This window comes from Haemorhous mexicanus, chromosome 10 (assembly GCF_027477595.1).
Source record: "Haemorhous mexicanus isolate bHaeMex1 chromosome 10, bHaeMex1.pri, whole genome shotgun sequence".
NCBI classification, from domain to species: domain Eukaryota; kingdom Metazoa; phylum Chordata; class Aves; order Passeriformes; family Fringillidae; genus Haemorhous; species Haemorhous mexicanus.
The window spans coordinates 26,391,574-26,410,884 of NC_082350.1; the positions used below are offsets into that span (position 1 = coordinate 26,391,574).

General features: G+C 48.3%; 1 protein-coding gene and 2 long non-coding RNA genes across 7 annotated transcripts in view; 1 reads left to right on the forward strand and 2 right to left on the reverse strand.

Moving 5' to 3' along the window:
- The window catches only part of LOC132331966 (uncharacterized), a 58,368-nt gene extending 45,257 nt beyond the window's left edge, over window positions 1-13,111 (reverse strand). For all 5 annotated transcript variants that reach the window (XR_009487718.1, XR_009487719.1, XR_009487716.1 and 2 more), the window contains exon 1: window positions 12,903-13,111. This is a non-coding gene — a long non-coding RNA (uncharacterized LOC132331966). The remainder of the gene's footprint in view (window positions 1-12,902) is intronic.
- LOC132331967 (uncharacterized) lies at window positions 4,420-12,884 on the reverse strand. The gene is made up of 2 exons (XR_009487720.1): window positions 12,600-12,884; window positions 4,420-12,513 (listed from the first exon to the last, which is right to left on the reverse strand). It is a non-coding gene; the product is annotated as an uncharacterized LOC132331967 (long non-coding RNA).
- A 180-nt stretch (window positions 13,112-13,291) lies between the features above and the next one.
- PFN2 (profilin 2) lies at window positions 13,292-18,552 on the forward strand. The gene is made up of 3 exons (XM_059855950.1): window positions 13,292-13,496; window positions 14,473-14,665; window positions 16,501-18,552. Exons 1-3 carry the CDS (start codon window positions 13,365-13,367, stop codon window positions 16,596-16,598), a joined length of 423 nt encoding a protein of 140 aa, XP_059711933.1. The 5' UTR covers window positions 13,292-13,364; the 3' UTR covers window positions 16,599-18,552.
- Window positions 18,553-19,311: the final 759 nt, after the last annotated feature.

Below are 19,311 nucleotides of genomic sequence, written 5' to 3' on the forward strand. Positions count from 1 at the left end.
GTCCTTGCTTTGGTTTGGTTTGGTTTGTTTGTTGTGGTTTTTTTGATGCTCGACAGCTATTACCTCTAAATAGCAGAACCTGTGAAAATACAGAGACTGAAATTGCTCTGCTCTAAGAACATGAGCCGTGTTTTCACCAAACAAGAATGGACCTGTTGGGTTGTTTTAATTCCTGGTCTAGCTGGGCATGTCTTTTCTCTGGCTCAAAAAACCAGAAACGCATAATGAAGGCAGCCAGTTGTCTGGTAGGTAACCCAACACAATTCCCACCACAGGATAGGATTGTTGGCAAGATGTGGTATCAGTACAGGGAAACTTAGTACTGCCAGCTAAATAGATCTGTCAAATTTGTTTCTGCAAAATGTTATGTCTACAACTACTAGAAATAGCACAGCTAAGTGATAAAACTTAAGTGTGAAAAAATATTTGCTTTACTTTCAAGTCTGTTTCCCTTGTGAACCTGACAGCATTTTGTTTTCTCAAAGTCATGTTTCACGGGCCCAAGGACTGTACTTTTCCACCCCCTACACCTGTATTCTCATAAACAGCAGCAGTGCTTAAACAGATTCTGCAGCAGCTTGCACAGACTGAGAAGGCAAGCTTGTTGGACCCTTTGATCTAAAAAGAAATAGGAATAAAATAACATTATATAAGAATATTGCCCCTAAAACAGTGAAGTGCTCTTTAATGCCTGCTTGATGAGGCCTGGCCCTACAATGACTGAAAGAATTTTCTCCTTGCCAGAACCTTCCTTCCATGAATAGGCACTGATTTCATGTACTACTTTAGGATAAGGTCTTAGAGAACACTATTTTTAACTATATGAAGAACAAACATGTCTAAAACACCTTAACCTTCCAGCTGAAGCTACACATACTTTAAAGCCATTCTAATATATGCATAATTAATGTGTACATTAATCAGCAAATGGTAAACAGCAAGTGTTGCAGTAACTCTCTTGTCACTAATTTTAATACTGTACCAAAATATGCTACTGTATATTAACTAGTATATTATGGAGTGCCATAAATAATTAAAACTAAAATTATAACTGGCAAAATGAATGAATCAAGAACATTTTGTAACCCAGTGCTCTTCCTACTCGACTTCATAATTTTCTAATTTGAGTTAAACACTAAATCTGATTCTGTCTGAGCATAAAAAGGAATTTGTTCATATAATTTACTAATTTGGAAAGCAGCTTGGTTGGAAAGAAATTGAAACCTGTTAAAACCTCCACATGCTATGACAGAACATCAGTCTACATGCCACACAGCACAAAGTGCTCTTTGGTCATCACTGCTGGTCCCGAGGTGAAGCCAAAGGAAGCACAGCACAGCAAGTGAGAACCACCCAGGACAGAACTCTGCTGCCAGCCGTGGGACATCCAGCCCTGAGGAGGAACCCATCCTACCTGGTCTCAGAGGATGCAGGAAAGAGATGGGCTTCTCCAGCCACCCCACCTGACACAAGGTGAGTGAGCAGGAGCTCTCGGTGCTCCATGAGCCGCAGCAGCAGCTGCTGTACAGCACCATGGGCAAGGACAGCTGCTGAGAAACAGGCTCTGCTTTGCCACATGGAGTTACACCACTTCAGCTTTTGACATCTAGAGGTGAGAACAGACAGGTGGACAGCTCTGGAGGGACGTCGCTGTATCTTTTACAGGGATTTTTAAAGCACACCAAAGGTGCTTTTATGCAAGTTGGTAAAACTTGCTGCTCCATTACTTCCATCTATAGGAAGTGTCAAATTGTTGCAGAAGTCTTCTATTGTTCTGTATTGTTTTGCTTTTTAATTTTCATTCTTTGGTTTCACTGAAAGAACAGCTCTCTTTTTTAAGACAGACATAAAAGAGGCTGACAGACAATGTCTGCTGCTTCATTGTCTTCAGGTGGATTCCATGTTCTGCTCCTTCACGCCTCTCACCTTCCTGCCCTGTCTTCTCTGAAGTACCATGGAACCTTCCACCTACCCACCCACATTTTTTTTATTTTTAATTTGTTGGTGTTTATTTACTGGACAAAAAACTGCATCAATTATCTGTTTATGCTGCCTGAGCTCACCCTGACTTTCACAGGAACAGAGCACCATCCCTGCCAACACAGCAGGGCCAGACCTTGCGTGGCACCCTGACCATGCAGCCCATTCCCCTCCAGAGCAGTGGGAAGAATGCCGAGGGGTGGTGGCCTAGGATGAACTCTCAGGGAGAAATCCCTGTGGAGTTTGAGCTCTGACCTTGTTTCTGTGGCCTCCAAGAAGGGGGTTCCTGCATCTCTGGAGCCCACCATGGCACAGAAGGATCCTTAGTGGAGTGGCTTGGGCAGGCCCTTGGGCCACCCTGGGCTGCTGGCTGGCTGGTGGGCTGCACCCATTGCCCCACCAGAGGGAAAGGGGAGAGGCAGAAGGGAAAAGCTGCCTCTCTCTGCATAAGCCTGACTTGTGCAGCAGATGGGAATCTTTGGAGAGAACAATCTCCCTGCTCCGCAGGGGAAGGCAGTTCCCCTGGCACAGCAGAGGCGGGCACAGCACTGAGAACATCCCAGGGGAGAAGCTTTTCTAGAACTGCCCTCTGACAGTGGTGAAAAGGATTCTCCACCCATCTGTCCTGCCCACCCTGGCGATGGCACCCTCCCCAGGAGCTCGAGCAGGGACACACAGCCTGTTCCTGGTACAGACAGCCCACAGGCCACCCCACGGAGTCTCGGGACCATGTGAGGAGCACCGGGAGATCTGCAGGGAATGGGATGCTCCTGCAGGGATGCACACCCCCAGGAGACCTTGAGTTCTGGAGAAAGCTGTGTAGGTGAGATTGTAATACCATTCTGCCATGGACAAGGACACCAGGGGGTTGTGCTGGCTATAAGCAAGGACAGTTTCTAGTTCTCAGTTTTTTATAATAATGATGGATTAATCCTGTTCTTGCTAATCTGCCAGGACAGAACAGCTGACATAAGACTCCTCCAAGCTGCAATGGGAGTCCTCAGCTGCAGGAGCCAGCAGTTGTTAAGCACACAGTTAACTCCCACAGACCGACTATTTCCTTCTTTTTTTTAATAACCATTTCTTTAGGCAAGTGTCTCCTGGTATTTTAAAAATTCATTTTAATCAATTTAAAATTAATAACAAACCAGCAAAATCCTTAGGGCCTGAAAGCTCCAATCTCTGCCACTCTGGAAGTGATGAGTCAGCTCCAGTGCAGCGGCCATGGAGCAGCTGAGGGCTGCCCAGGAGAGCTGAATTAGGTCACTTGGTTTGCTATTCATGGAACCGTGGCTGTCCCTGTCGTTCTGAGGAGCTGCTGCACTCCAAGGGCACTGCCACAGCACTGGGAGCAGCTGCTGCTGCCATGGCTCTGTCCTGTGTACTCACCAGCTGGGAGCACCAGGGCAGAGCCTCTTCAAGAGGAGGGAAAGGACAGTGGCTGCAGGACAGAGCACACAGAGCCCTGTCCCTCTCCCTGGGCTCTGCAGGGTTCTCCTCACGTTCCTGCCCTGGTCACCAAGCCATGCTCTGCTCGGGCTAGGACAGGAGCCAGCAGTGCACAGAGCCAGACTTCTGCCTCCAGCCTCTTCCCAGAGCACGGCTCCCCCCAGGCCCAGCAGCAGTCTCTTCCCAAGGGAGCACATCCCTGGGTACTGGAGCAGGCCTGCTGTGCTGCCCCACTCATCTCCTGGCCCAACACACAGCTCCTGTGGCAGCTCCCTGCAAACACTGGGTTGGAAGTTACCCTCAGCACAGGATTTCCCTGCTCCTGGCAGGTTCTCCTGCCAGTCATTCTGGAAGGAGCTCAAACACAGGCGTTTTGTGACCCAGGAGGACAAAGAGAACAGCCACCAAGGCTGCAGGACCAGACTCCCTTGAGTCCAATTCCTGCTCTGGCAAAGGCCCTCTTCCTCACAACAGCCTTCAGAGGGGTCTGGTCACTTCAGGGACTTGGAGCTCCAGCACTCCTGTTTGCCAGCTGCCTGAACTCCCAAGTGCCCATCTTTCTGCAACTACAGTCTCCAGAGATCCAGATGATCTCCTGAACACCCTGGGAAGCACATCTGTCCTGTTGCTGCAGGGCAGTCCAGTGCCCATGTCCTGCTTAAACCTCTCGTATTCAAGGAGTGGTTTTGTCCCTGCCAGAGGGGCACAACCTGACAAAATGACTGCCTGCTCACCTACTAATATTCAGCTGTGATAGAGATGAAAGATTTTGGCTCACATCCTCATTTGTTCACTGAAGAGAAATCAAAATGAACCAAAATGGTTTGAACATTGTGTAAATTACTAAGTATTGAAGCTCCACTTCTCTGGAAGGCTACAGAGTGACAGACATAGTGCAATGGCAAATGACAGAATAGCTCTTTAAAGTTTAGGTATGAGACTTCAAAAGACCTTCCTCTAATGTCTCAGACCAAGCATAACAGGCATCCCTGAGGCAAATAACAGATTTATTTAAAAAAAACAAGCAAAGCTTTCCTTAAGAGAACACAATGACAATTTCTGTGCAACCTCTGCAGGACACCCCAGGCACCCAACAAATGCTCCCTGCCCTCCTGAGGCCTTCTGGGCATCTCCCCTGTCCCTATCCTCCTGCTGGTTGGCACAAAGCCTCTGAAGAAGACTGAAATTCAAAGTCAGATTTTGTAGTGAAGAAACAAAACAATATCTCAGTGCTTTAATGACAGAATCTGTTATGAGTGTCACCATTTCGGTTCCCAACTTCAGTTTCTTTTATGACTACTTCAGTGTTTGGACAAAAGTTTTGAATAAACCAGTCTCTTGCTGATAAGATCACGGGCACCCAAGAACAAAACTAAATCTACTTCCAGTTACTTCTGTGGAAGGAAAAGATGGCCTGAATTTCTGCTATGTGTGTGTGGCCTGTTAGACATGGCACTTGCTAAATTAAAAGATCATATTCAAAGCTCATTTTTGTTTCTATTTGTTCAATATTTTCAAGGGTAACACATGGAGGAAAAATGAAGTGACTTAAACCAGATGATTCTGAAATGTTAGCTTTGGTAGCACAAAGTGAAAATACAAGTGTATTCTTGCATGAGCACAGTAGACAGAAAGGGTGGTCATCCCCACCACATCCTGAAATATAAGCAGGTACTTTGTTCAGAAAAGGCATTACCTTAATTCAGCACAGCCCAGGCATTACCTAAATTCTGCAGCACAGTTCCAGTATACTTAACTTACAGCAACTTCCATGGTGAACCTGAGAGTACATTAAAGGGTGCTAATGATTATAATGCATGCACTAGAACAAGCAGATTCTGCAGCAATGTTTTAATTTTCATTTAGATTAAATTTAAATAATGATTTACACCACTCTGATAAAAAACATGGAAAGAGGTGCTGTCAGTGTAGCAGCAGGCATGCATATCTTCATGTATTCGTCTCTATTTTTATCTTGTCGTGGTTCTTAACAAAGTGCAAGTAGATTGAGGCTCCATCTAGTGCCAGGGGCCGGGAACTCACCGGGAGACTTTCATTCCAAAACCATTCTCAGAGGACGACCGAGGAGCAGTGGCCAGCCTGGCACCCCAGAGCTGTCACACGCTGGTGGGAACACTGTGGGATTGCTCTTAGGGTGTATAAAGGCTTCATCTAAAAGCTGCATACCTTGGGCCAAGCAGAGGGCACGGCACAGCACCTGAAACGTGAGCCCACCACGGCGAGAGGGTCCCTGCTCCATCACCAGTGTGTTCTCTTTGGATCCAGGGAACCAGGATGCTGCTGGTGCATCCCAATTCAACCTGCTAACCTCTATCCAAAACCAGACCACCAATGGCTCTGAAATGCCCTTGCTGTTTAATTCATGGCTGGAGCACTTGTTGGCAAGCCACCATCTCCTCCACAAACACCTACTAATGGTGGCACAGAAAATGGGTGTATATTACCAACACACAAAATAGTCTAGCTGGTGCTAATGTTCCCTTCCTCTCTTTTTCTGTGTTTTTTTCCAATGGCAAGTGCTAGAACTGCACCTGTTTCTAGCTCTGTAACAAAGCCATGCTGCATGTCCCAACTCCTAGAAGCACACACTATTCTTACCCAAAACAAGGAGGAGGTTTGTGCTGCAGAGGACAGCTGTTCAGATGGTTCAGTCAAAGCAGTAACACTGGAAGTTTTTTTACATATGGAAGTCATGTTTCTTCATTTAAGAAAAGTGGTCTTCGTTGTGCATTTTATATTTGACTTTCAAAGAAGACTGTAATGGAAGGAATCCTTTCACTGTCCTAGTGAAATGCAACCCACCTGAGTCATAGGGCTTTAAAAAGCCATATGCCAGCTGGACACAGAGTACAGACAAACCGTATTAGATGCATCTGTCCCACATTTGTCTTCACATACCCTGAGCCCAGACTGGGAAGGGCAGCACTCAGAGCGGGAGGGCCCAAAGGGCGCGGGCGAGCGGCTGCAGGCACGCCAGCACCCGCTGAGGATGCACTGCCAGCACCACTGGGCCTGGGGCTGGCAGCAGCACACACAGGTGAGGATGGAGAGCCACACAGCACATGACTGGACTCTTCTTCTTCAGAGTACCACCATCATGGCTCTGCTCGCAGCTGTGTGAAGGCTGACAGCAAAAACTCATCTGTCTGCTCCAAAACCGCTCCTGCCTGAGATGCGACGGCTCCTCCGCAGGCACTCGCTGTGTGGTCACAGCAGTGGTGCTGGGGGACTGCCCACCCATGGCACGGGGGCACGGCAAGATCAGGACCTCCTGGAGCACGCCCAGGTCCCTGGGGAGGCCCCACGAGTGCAGCACTGCAGGAGCTGCCCCAGCTCCAGGGCAGCGTCGCTGCTCCTCCAGCCTGCCGCACGCTCACCTTCCACAGTGAACAGTTCAGCTGAGAGACAGAACGATTTATTGTCTTTTGAGAGGCATTTTGAAAGAAGATAAAACCTTCTGAATGAAACTGCACCATTCTTAGGCTATTTTCCCCTTTCTTCATTTCTACTTTTGCCCACTCCTCCCATTTTTACAATCTTAGTGTTTCCTTTCCCTGTACCAGTGGCTGCTCTACAGTTGCACAATATTAGACTTTCAGAATGCATCTCTTCTAAGATTACACAGACAACTTTGAGCACAACAATTTTCATAGACTCTGTTCCTCAAAAATGTGATATTTATTTGAGTGGATGCAAATGAGAGAAAAGCACTACACCTACGGCAGAAATAATTCTCTCCATGATGAAACTAAGTAGTACTTCAACTACCAAAAATTCACACCAAAATATTCTAAATATTAAATATACACGGACTCTTCTTTGATGAGCTAACATCAGGCAAGCTGACTGCTGCTTATAGCTAGGATCAAGTTTTTTGTGGCCAAAGAAAAATTTGGTATAAGGTTAGACTCTTATCATTTTGCTGGGAAAACATGGCTTTTTAGACTTCAGAATTATTATTAAATGCTTTTGAAGACAGTGAATGCTTTAGGTAGAAATTGTGTATCACAGATAAATGTATGTATCCGTGATTCAAAAGTCCTTTGGATTTTTAACAAGTAACAAGCATTTACAGCAAAATAATTTGTGATCAGAGGTGGCAACAGCACACAGACATTTACAGATCTTACCAGGGAAAGCAAGTTGAATGAAGAAAATAACGCCCTGAACAAAGCTCCAGAGCTCCCCAGCTGCATCATGTGGGTGACTGAACGTGCAGCAGAAAGTGGTGCAGAAACAATCACCTACAGTAACTGTGAGCTGGAAAAACAGAACCGTCTGTCAGGGCTGTCACCAAGACACAGGCAGGACAAAGCTGCTGCCTGGCATGGTGGCCCAGGGGACAGGGTCCCTGTGCTCCTGCCACACACCACAACACAGCACAACACTCAGACCTGGCTTTTCTTCTTAGTGCATGCTAGCACAGTGAAAACATGCAGACCAGCTATGAAAATGATAAATTTGTTCTACCAGTCAACTGTGACAGAGAAAAAACCAATCAGATGAAGCCTGTGAAAAATTAAATGTTCTCTTTCATCTCCTATCACTTCTTGTTGTGGTCAGTGAAGTGTGCACAGGGGTCACAGGTTCAGACTTTACACCACAGTAAGATTGTTAACTGTCCCTGTTAAACCACACTGCACAAATATCCATTAAAAAAATTACTGTCAAGAGCCTGTGCTTGCTGTGCTTCATTTTCCACTTTTCTGCTTCCTCTCCCCCTAACTTTGTGCTTCTCCAACCCTCTCATTGCATTTCTTAGCCTCAGTTTTGGCTTTTAAGATTAACTTCCCCACAGCCTTTCACCCACTGCAACAGCCAGAGGCATGTGATGAGTCACCACAAGTTTGGGCAAAAGAACATAAAGACCTTAGATTGAGTATGATTCCACCTTCCCAGCACTGTGTCACCCTATCTACAAACTCAATGAATTTCACAGTTTCATTCCCTTCATTTCATAACTGAACAGTTAACAGTCACCTGTTTGGGTTCTGTTTGCTTGACTTCAAGCAAAACAAAATACTGCAGGATCTAAGCACACTGAGGTGTCCAGCTGCTTGGGAACTGAGGCACAGAGAGCTGTGTCATAATTCTGTACTTGTTACTCCTATAGCGACTCATCAAAGACACCATTATGAACCAGAGACCTCTCCAAGTAAAAAGTTATATACAATGTACTTTAATTTCTAGGAATAAGGTTTCTTTTTTGTTAAAAAGATAAAAAAATTCACCTTAAAAATCCTAAAGCTGAGCAAAGTTCCATGACTTTAGACATCTTTTTTACTGCTTTGGCTGGTTTGTAAATCTCATCCCCAAAGAACTGTCCTTCCTTGTATTTTAAGTACTTCTGGAAGCCACTGAAACAGAGGCAATTTCATGCTCTTATATGACATAGCCATATCCCTACTCCTGCATCTGATTTTCAGAGTTACATTGTGGGTTTGTTCTGTTTGAACTTGATGGTTAAATAAAGAGTAAGCAAGGGAACCCCCTCAGAACTGCTTACACAACTGTCTTACACGGGAAGACAAAGGTTTTACTGCACTATCTTACTGGTAAAACCATACCAGGCCAAAATCCTCCAAGGAGATGAAACTGTCATAATGGACAGTTAACATGGAGTTAAACCATTGTTCCAAACAATGCAAGATAGACCAGAAAAGCACCTTTTTTCAGAACTTTCTAGATGGTTATGTGCCATTGTACAAGGCTGTCTGCAGTGCAGCCACGACTGTGCAGTCATGGGACAGGACCTTGGTCACACACAGCTCCAGTAGCTGCACAGTAAAACTCTGTACTGTGGTCTTCATGACTGCTGCATTTTGAATCACCATATTTTTTACACCTAGTTTCACATTTTCCACACATTAATATGTCATTTTCATAATTTGTTTCTACCTAACACTCATCCCAGTCTTTGGAGGCTCCCTGGGGTTTCAGCCAAGTCCCTGGGTAGCTGTGAGAGGACCCTGCCCAGCCTGACCCTCACCAGGCTGACACACACTGCTCCTGGCTGTCACCAGAAGGGAATCCATGGACTTGTAGCACTTGTAAATTGGTGTTTCCCTCTGCACTTCCAAAAGCACGTGTGGTGAAGAGACAGACGGGCAGGGCCCAGCAGGACCCAGCGTGGTCAGCAGGGGAACCGCAGAGCCCAGCCCGCCAGAGCTGCCTCAGTGCTGCCTCTGGGAAGGTTTTCTCCACAAAGAAGCCCAGCTGCATTCTGCTGGTGGTTGGCTGCCCTCCTGTCTGCACATTAGTGCTGGTTACAGTAATCTCCAAATGGTGAAAAACAGCGATTTGGTGAAAGACAGTTAGAACCTGTGACATCCGAATGGTTGGACTAAATTATCCCAGAGAGCTTTCCCCACCTAAACAATCCTGTTGTGAGAAGTCCTGCCTTTGGCTGTCTCATCATTCTAAGCACAGCAGCAGTACTGGTAGCTACAAGGCCTGACAGAAAAACCCAAGTTACATTACTCACAAAATATGACCCTCCTCCAAGTCTTCGGCCAATTTCAGTTTTTCTGTTAACAATATAAAAGCAGTCAAGTTTCTCAAAAGCTGTAAATAGTGAGTACACTTTGGTTAAGCACAGCCAGTACTTTAGAATTCTTCCAAATGATTCTTTTTCTTAGATGTGATCCAACATCAGTTTTAGACAAAGTTCTGAACAGAAGCAAAAGACCAGGAATTGTTACAAGCTGCACAAAATCCTACCAACCTGTGGCTGTAGTGTGCAATTAAATTCCAGAAAGAACAGGTGAAATGGTAGTTGCAAAAATGGTAAAATGCAAGAAATAATGATTTCACAACTATTTACTATGTGGCTATAGCTGACAAGCAGTCCATTTCCTATGTGAGTCTAGGCACTGATGTTAAAATGACCTACTAAATCTCTCAATTTTAACAAGGATATTTTTATACACATATAAATATTTTGCTTCAGAAATGTCTCTTAACTCTTATAGCAAAAAAAACCCCAACAACTCTGGAGGTCTCTGCTCTTACAATCTTTAACATACAGAGCATACCCTCATTTTCTTAAACCCAGCAGTCTCAAAGGTGCTGCTGCAGTAGTGCCAACACAGTGTTCTAACAATTGTATAACATACCACACAACCAAATGAGGCACCTAAGAGTGAAAATAAAATTAAAGAATCATGATTTTCAGAAACATGACTAGTGACTGCTGAATCTGCAAATTATACAAGCTACCTGGTAGCTTTGAAACATTAAATAATAGCAACCCAATTTAGACGTCACTTTCTAAATATATTACTAGAGTTAGTTCACAAATAACATGACTAGAAGCTGAGCTACCAAGCAAGTGTGAAATCCTCTACTCTGATCCAACCATTTATGTTAAGGAGATCCCAGATTCCATGTAGGTATTTCCAGTTTAAATCATTCAAAGCAGATGTCTGTATTCCCTGTATGGCTAACACAATCCACACACCAGAACCCTCCCACCACTGATCACCTGGTGTGTGCAGCTACTACAAAAGGCAATATTCCCTGTGAGGCAGGAGCAATAGTACCTGGCCCTCTCTGCGCTCTGGCACCCAGGTGAAACACCTGTCACAGAGCAAGGCACTGGATCCCCACACATCAGCCTGGCCTGGCTCTGACTGTGGGAGAGCAGCAGCTCCTCCCCAGAGCCTGGCCCAGCCCCGGCTCTCTGCCTGCTGTCACACAGGACTGGGTGCTGGGCTGCCAGGCTTCAGGAGGGCACAGACACTCACTGGGCAGAGGGGATGGACAAATGTGCTGGAGGGTGAAATCCCTTCAGGCAAGAGGGGCATAGCCTTTGGCTAAAGTCCTGTGTGAGATACCTGCATGCTTGTACCAAGCCTGCTGTCCAAGAGAAGCCCACCTCTAATTAATCAAAGGATAATGATGATTAATATGATTAATAAAAAGATAATCATAGCAAATAAGCAGCTCCAAAATCCTCAAGGCCTGCCCCTGGATCACGAGATGTCTGTTGCCATATCCTTTAAATCAACTTATCAAAATAACACAATTTGGAATCCTTATTGCAACTTAAGGACAATCAACAAAAAATCAAACGTATTTTGGTTGAACTCTAAAACTAATGGGCTCATCAGCTTCCCATTCATTTCAGATGGATGCAATTCATTTTGTGCCAGTAAGAATGTTTAACTGGGACCTCCTACAGGCCAGGAATAAACAGAGAAGTGACCCTCAATCACAGCTTCAGACAGAAGAGAACCTTTTCTCCTTCTCATGGAAGGAATCTCTGTAGGCAGGATGATGAAGGCAAGCCAAACGTCACAAAAAGCTTTAGCTATTTTAAAAGCAAAAAGCAACTTTAAAGACTGTAACTCATTGATAGATACAGTGACATGAGAATATTTCTGGGATACATGGATGATGCTGTCCAAATTCAGAGGGGAAAAGGCACTGTGAAAACAAAATAGAGAAAAAAAACCCTTATGGAGTTAAGGTAAAAGATACAAATGAGCTCTTTTCCAAGTACCTAGTAATCCAAGCAATTAGTACTAAATAACACTCAATGACAATGGTACTAGGTTGTTAAAGGACTATGAAACCCTGAATTGTACTGTAGGGGTATCCATTATAAATACCTGGGGACTTAAGGTAAAGGAAAAGAAGGGAAAAGGGAAAGAAAAGGTCAGGAAAAAGCAGATTCATTTATTGTATACTATGCCTTGGCATATTCAGGTATGAAATCTAACTTCTTGAATTTTAGCCACAAAGTCCTGACATGGACTGCCAGGCCACATCCCACCAGTCTGCACTGCCCCAAGAATCACAACAGTCATCCAATAAAGCAAACCCACCCTGCTCAAAAGCAAGATGATCCCCCCACCAATTTCAATGTTGGGGAAAACAGAACAATTGCCTCGAAACACACCCTTAAGGTGCTGGTGAACGCTCCTGCAACCCAGGACAGCCTTGGAGCAGCCAAGCCATCCTGCCCAGGGCCCACAATCAGTGCACCAAACCAACGGCACCAGCCTCGGGTGTTGCAAAGGAATGTGGAACTAAATTACTGCAATAGAGATTTGGTGGAACCTGGAACAATAAACCCCAAAATCGCCAGTTACAACCCCTCGTAGGAAAAAATGTAGCAGATGCTGGTGTGTGAGACAGGGACGCACCCGTGAGGTCCGGGAGGATGAAGGGCACGGGCGAGGCAGGCAGGGGCTCAACCCCTCTCCGAGGGGCGCGAAGGCAGACGTGAGATTATAGAAACAGCACAAATGCAGCGACTGCCAGGGGCCGTGAGGGCACAGCGGGGCTCGGGAAGGACGGGGCGCCGGACCCTGAGTGCCGGGAGCGGGCACCGCTCTGCCCCGCACCCTGACCCCTCTGGGCTCCCCGGGACCGCCCGCCGGGCCGGCGGCGCAGCGCCTCTCCCTGAGCCCCGGGCCGGGCTGGAAGGCGCTGCCGCCGGTACTCACCGATCCCGGCCGCTCCCGGCCTCCGGTGGGGGCATCGGGGCGGCCGCACGGATCTCCGGCCCCGCCGCGCCTCTGCCCCGCGCGGTCCCGCACCGCCATTCCACCGGGCCGAGCCGGCCCCCCCAGCAGTGCCGGGGCTGCCCGCACCGATCTCCAGCGGCCGAGCGGCCCCGGGCCCGGGCACCGGGCACCGAGCACCGAGCACCGAGCACCGGGCACCGGTCCCGGCGCCGGCCGCAGCCCCGCCCCGGCCCCCGGCCCCGCTCCCCCCGGCCGCGGGGGCGGTGCCGGCCGCGCCCCTCCTCCCCCCGCCCCCGGCGCGGCAGCGCAGGGCTGGGCTGGGCCGCGCCGCCGCCGCCGCAGCGCTCGGTCCGCTCCGCCGCCGCACCGCCGGGACCGTCGCCCGCCCCGCGCCCCCGGCCCGCCCGCTGCCCGCTCGCCCTCGCCCGCCGTCCCGCGATCATGGCCGGCTGGCAGAGCTACGTGGACAACCTGATGTGCGATGGCTGCTGCCAGGAGGCCGCCATTGTGGGCTACTGCGACGCCAAGTACGTCTGGGCAGCCACGGCCGGCGGCATCTTCCAGAGCATCACGGTGAGCGGGGCCGGCGGGAGCGCGGCCGGCGGGAGCGGGACCGGGAGCGGGGCCCGCGGGCCGCGGCCGGGGGACGGGGGCACCTTGCTGGCGGGGGGCGCGGGCCCGGTCGCCCGCGCCGCCTTTTTTGTGCGCGTCGGGAGCGGCGCGGGGCCGGTCCCGCGGGCGGGGGCGGCGGCCGGCCCGGGGCGGGGGGTGCGGGCGGCGGGCCCGGTGCGGGGCGGGCGGCGGAGGAAGGCGGCTCGAACGCCGCCGCGCCGCCGGCTCCATGTTTTCTCCGCCAAGATGGCGCTCTGCCATTGATGCTCCCCCGCCCTGCCCGCCCGCGCCCCCGGCCCGCCCGGCTCCGCGGCCCCGCCGCCCGAAGAGAAGGGCCGTGCGCGGCCGCCGGCGCGGCTCCCTCGGCCCTACGCGGCCCCGCCCCGGGCGCGGCGGGCCCGGTCCCGGCCGAGGCGGAGCGGGGCCGCCTGGGCCGCGGTCGGGGGGCCGGGCCCGCCGTGACGCTGCACTTTGCGGCCGCCGCGGTGCGGCCGGGCCCGCGCCGCGCCCCCAGGCTCCGGGCCCGGCGCCCTTCCCGAGGGGCAGGCGGAGGGGCCGCGGCGGCGGCGGCGGCGGGAGCAGCCCGGGCCCCGCGGGCGGGCCGGAGCCGGGCTGATGCCGCGGGTGCGGGCAGGCCCCGGGCTGATCTCCCGGGACAGGTGCGGACAGAGTCCGCGGCAGCCCGCGGTCAGGCTCCGGCAGACGCCCTGCGCCGTTTAACGGGCTCGGGCCCGGAATGGCCGAGGCGGAGGCTCCCCCGCGCGCAGCGACCGCGGAGCAGCGCAGACTGCGCCTAACAAAGCCCTGTGTTCTGGAGCACTTCCTGCGGGTAGCGAGGGGAAATCACGGCCTCGGCCTCTCCACACGAGACAGGTTCTAAATAGAAATTACAGCAATATACCCTTCCGTGCTAACTCTGAACTCTTTCCTTTGACAGCCAGGAGAAATAGATATGATTGTAGGAAAAGACCGAGAGGGTTTCTTCACCAATGGTCTGACCCTTGGTGCAAAGAAGTGCTCTGTGATCAGAGATAGCCTGTATGTCGATGGTGACTGCACAATGGACATCAGGACAAAGAGTCAAGGTGGTGAGCCGACATATAATGTTGCTGTAGGCAGAGCTGGACGAGGTAAGCACCCTTTTTTGTACCTTCAGATAGCTAAATTAGGAATGTGACCGTAAGCATAGACTCCAGCTATTAGGAGAACCAAACTCCTGTACTTAACAGCTAATTTTGGGAAGTGATGCAAGGGAGTGGATGGCAGTGCTCTGGCTGAGTTCTGACTGAGAATTACACTTATCCCAGTTCCCACCTGCATCCCAGCCCAGCAGCAGGCTGTGCAGTAGTTAACAGGTCTGTGACAAGCAGGAAAAAGCAGGCTGAAGCTCCAAGCAGGCTTAGCTAGTATTCCATCACTTCATACCTGAAGCTCAGTAGGGGTCCGTTAATGACAGGCAATGACTGCAAGCTTTCTCATTGTAAATTGCTTGATGGAAAGTTTATTCTGCAAAGATGTGAATCTCATGTATGAGCTACTCCTACTTAAAAAGTTCTACATTAACTCTTCTTGCACTTCCTATTGAGCCTGCTAAAGTCTGTCCAGGCAGAAAAAGCCTGTCCAGTTTGGTACCACTGAGAAATGTGCTTCATTCTCAGACACCTGCTCCTTGTGCTCTTCATTTAACTTCCAGTAAAATCTATTATGGGGCAGGCACTCACCAGGTATGAAATACTGTCTGGGAGTGGTGTGCCTTATGTTGGGAACACCTGGGCTAGCATTTTTGGGCTGGCTGTGGAACAGGTTCATGAGTGACAAGACTCTCACTAATAGGTGTAAAACCAAAGGCAGAGCAGATGTCTGTAGGCTAAAGCCCAGGGCAGGCATGCAGGAAGAGGGTTTGCAGCACTGATGTGAAACAACCAGAGTTCTGACTTATGAAATGACAATGAGAACTGTCTTAAGCTTTTATGAGCAAATTGCTATGGAGATAGAATCATAGAGTCATTAAGGTTGGAAAAGCCCTCCAAGATCATAGAGTCCAGCCCTTCTCCTGGTGCTGCCAAGTCCACCACTGACCCATGTCCTCAAGTGCCACAACCACATTGCTTCTAAATTCCTCCAGGGGTGGGAACTCAACCACTGCCCAGGGTAGCTGTGCCAGGGCTGGACAACCCTTTTGGTGAAGGAGTTTTCTTAATCCAAACCTTCCATGGCACAGCCTGAGGCCCCAGTGTATGATCTTGTGTAGGTAGGCTGGCTGTGGCATTCCCAGATTGGTGAACAGTCCCTGGCCTGTGGCAGCCCAGTGCTCGTTGTGTCCCCCTCCCTGTTGGGGGATATCTCCTGGCAGCTCACAGTGGCTGTTGCTGGTGAGCCTCCAGTGTTATTTTCACCAGATAATCTGGGACACCTTGCTGGAATTGGGGGAGTGGGGAGAGCCTCAGTATGACAATTGTCCCTGTGTTTTTTCTTATGTAAAAAGTGCAGTTTATAGTTGTGTTATTGCATGGAAAGTCTCAGCCCAACTCACCCTTTTGGATTTTTTACCAGTATCAGGGCAGTTACTCTGGTTCCAGATCATGGGAATTTTCTTTTGCCACTCTCCAGTCACACTTGCACACGCACTGCACCCCTTCTCCTACAGGTCTTTAAACTGCCACCAGGATTTCCTTGCTGGGTGATGACTGATGATGAGAGGCACTGTAATGCTTTTTTGATAGCTGGTGGCATTTTTCTTAGCAGTGAACTCTTAAAACTTCCATAGTTAGATAAAATCCCTGAGGATAACTTGTACTTTCTCCCAGCCCTTTCTTCATCTGTGTTTTAACAAAACTGTTAAATTAGCTTAATACCCAAATACTAAATCTTGAATTTGAGGGTGTTTATTGCACTGCCTAAAACTTGCATTATTTCCATGTCTAACACACTCTTTTTAAAACTTTTTTTTTCTTTTCTCTTTCAGTCTTGGTCTTTGTAATGGGCAAAGAAGGGGTCCATGGAGGCGGATTGAATAAGAAGGCATACTCAATGGCAAAATACTTGAGAGACTCTGGGTTCTAGTTGTTAGGCAGACTGTTAAGTATTAGGGGAAGATTGCTATTAAACTTTCCTGGCGGTGAGCTTTAAACCTTACATTCTGGAAACTTTACTAGCAATGCAGGGTGATGGGGTATGAACCTGTGTCTCCTTTGTATCCCTTTGTTGGTGGGGAAAGGTGTTATTTTTTTTTTTCCCTTTAATTCTTTTCATTTCTGTTTTGTTTCCTTGTGTACTCCAGCATTGGTTATAGTCATGGGAAAGGAAGGTGTCCATGGAGGGACACTCAACAAGAAAGCATATGAACTGGCTTTATACCTGAGGAGGTCTGATGTCTGAGCAGCCTCTCCCCATCCACCTAGCAGCTGTCTGCAGCACCACCTGCTTGTGCTCAGTGCTACCAGACCGTAGATGGTAGTTTGTGGTTTTTTATTTACCCATTTCCTACTGTCATAACTCCGGTTCCCCCTTGTTCATCTCTGTAACTACTGTAGGTAACCGAGCCCATCTGGCACCACCATGATGATGATATGCATGATAACTTGAAACTTGGGAGGGGAACATGCCAAGGGTAGGCTCTGCTTCGTCTTAGCAATTAGTATGATATTGACAGCTAAACCAACTGAGATACTAAACAAGGTGCCGATTGTACAATCTAATTTGATCAATGCCTCTTCAGCACTTTGAGCAAGTCACAGCTCACTAGTCTTCCTTTCACAGAGCACGGTTGGGAGGAAAAAAGTGTGTGCATATCTTCATTTCTGTCCCTCTCTTTGTTTCTGTTTTTTAAACCCACGTGTTTGCTTACACCCATTTTTATAGTGCCTGGTTTGTTTAACCAATTTGCCACTCAAAAGCTATTAATGTCACATTAGTTTTGTCATTGCACTTCACTGTAGGCTTAAGTCTCTTACTTTTTCTTGATGTTGTCTGAAGGTTGTACTGCTTAACAAGTGCAATCACAAAACTATGAAAGGGTACAGATGTACTTCCTCCCATGACCTTAAACCACCATCCTAAGGACTCCCCAGACATTCCATCATTACAATAGCTCAGGCACTTTTTTTTTTTTTTTTTTTTTTTTTTTTGCCAGCTCCTGTTCTGTAGTTGACTTGTGCAAGGCTGCCACTGTGGCCATTAGCTAGCCTGGTATAACCAGCTGGAGTGTGTCTGGTTTCAGTTTCTCATAGGACCAATTTTAATTTGCAGCTTGGGGGTCAGGGGGTGGGGGGTGGTGTTTTTGTTTTTTAATATGAAACTGCAATGTCATTGTGGAAAACTGCCACCTTCAGCTACCCTGGGAGCTCTGACTGGCTTCAGTCTTTCTGCCAGATCACTCAGTGGTGCAGAGTTTGGCTGCTCTGAAGCCACTGTTTGGATGAAGGTCGGTAGTTTGTAAGCTAAACTGTCAAAATTCATTTCAAATTTAAAAATCTTCATCTGGCCTGTCACACCCTTGCTGCAGAAATGATGGAGTGAGCTGCCTTGTGCACGAGTCATCTGAAAATGTCTGTAACCAAACTCCGTTCAGGCACGGTTCTGACCTGTATGTCCATTGCAAGAACTGCAGAACTCTGTATACTAAAGAATAAATGGGAGATGGTAGTGGTTGGAATAACTGACTTGGCTGTCTTGTGATGAATTTTTTAATATGTATTCTGTGCCATACTATTGTTAAAAAAAAAAAAAAATGAACTGTTGCTATTGTGAGATGGATTTTAACTGACTCTGAGGGTTTCTTTTGACTGGCACTACCTTAGGGACATTCTAGTATTTGCTTCTGCTGTTGGGCCTTGTGGATAATGTACAGATTTAAACAAATTCTTGTTGCTGATTTGTCCATTTCTTTCCCTGCACTTTGTTACATCTGGGATACAGTCTAACTCATCTGATTTAATATGCATTTCAAAAAATGCCATAACTATTAAAAACACCTTGTTTACAGACAGATGAAATAAATTTATTCCAACCAAACAAAGTCAGACTGTTGGTAATTTTTCTGCCTCACACCCAGGAAATCCTCTGAGGCCCTTCAGTGCATGGCTGGCCACACTAGCAGGAGTTCTAAGTGCAGTTTTAAGTTTGGCAGGACAGCAGTAGTATGATAAGTAGTATGATAATATGGTAAGTAGTGTGATAATATGACTTCAGTCAAAAGCCAGGCAGTCTTTGGGGCAGATTTTAAATTAGATGATTTCTCATCTCTTAATTCCATGTTTATCCAGCTCTCTGGTGTGGGGCTCCCCTGCCCTCTGAATGCCCAATACACCATTCCTAAACAAGCTGAAGGCAACTTGGCATCAGACCTGGCACAGGAGGCTGTGGTGGCCTGCCCAGGTCGGTATAGCAAGGGTGGGAACGTGTTCCCCTCGCCCAGAGAAGGGGCAGAGTTAAGGTCTCCATTACCTTAAAGGATTGCACCTGTATTTGTTCTGCTGAGAACTCCTAAAAACACAGGCCCAAGGGGATGTGATGGTGAGCCCTGGAGCTTGTGGGATGGGAGGAGAGCTGAACCCTCATGGGAGGTGAATCTGCCTTCTTGGGCCCTCAGACTAGTCAGGTGCTTCTGGACAGGACCTGAAAACACCCTTGTTCTCCCCTCCTTCCCCCACACCTTCATCACTGGTGTCAGCTGCACCTGCTCCTCTGCTTGGCACTAGACCTGTGCCTAACTAAAACCTTCCTATATATAGTGTTCATATTCTCCCACTGCCAAGTAGCTCTGTGTCTGAACTGG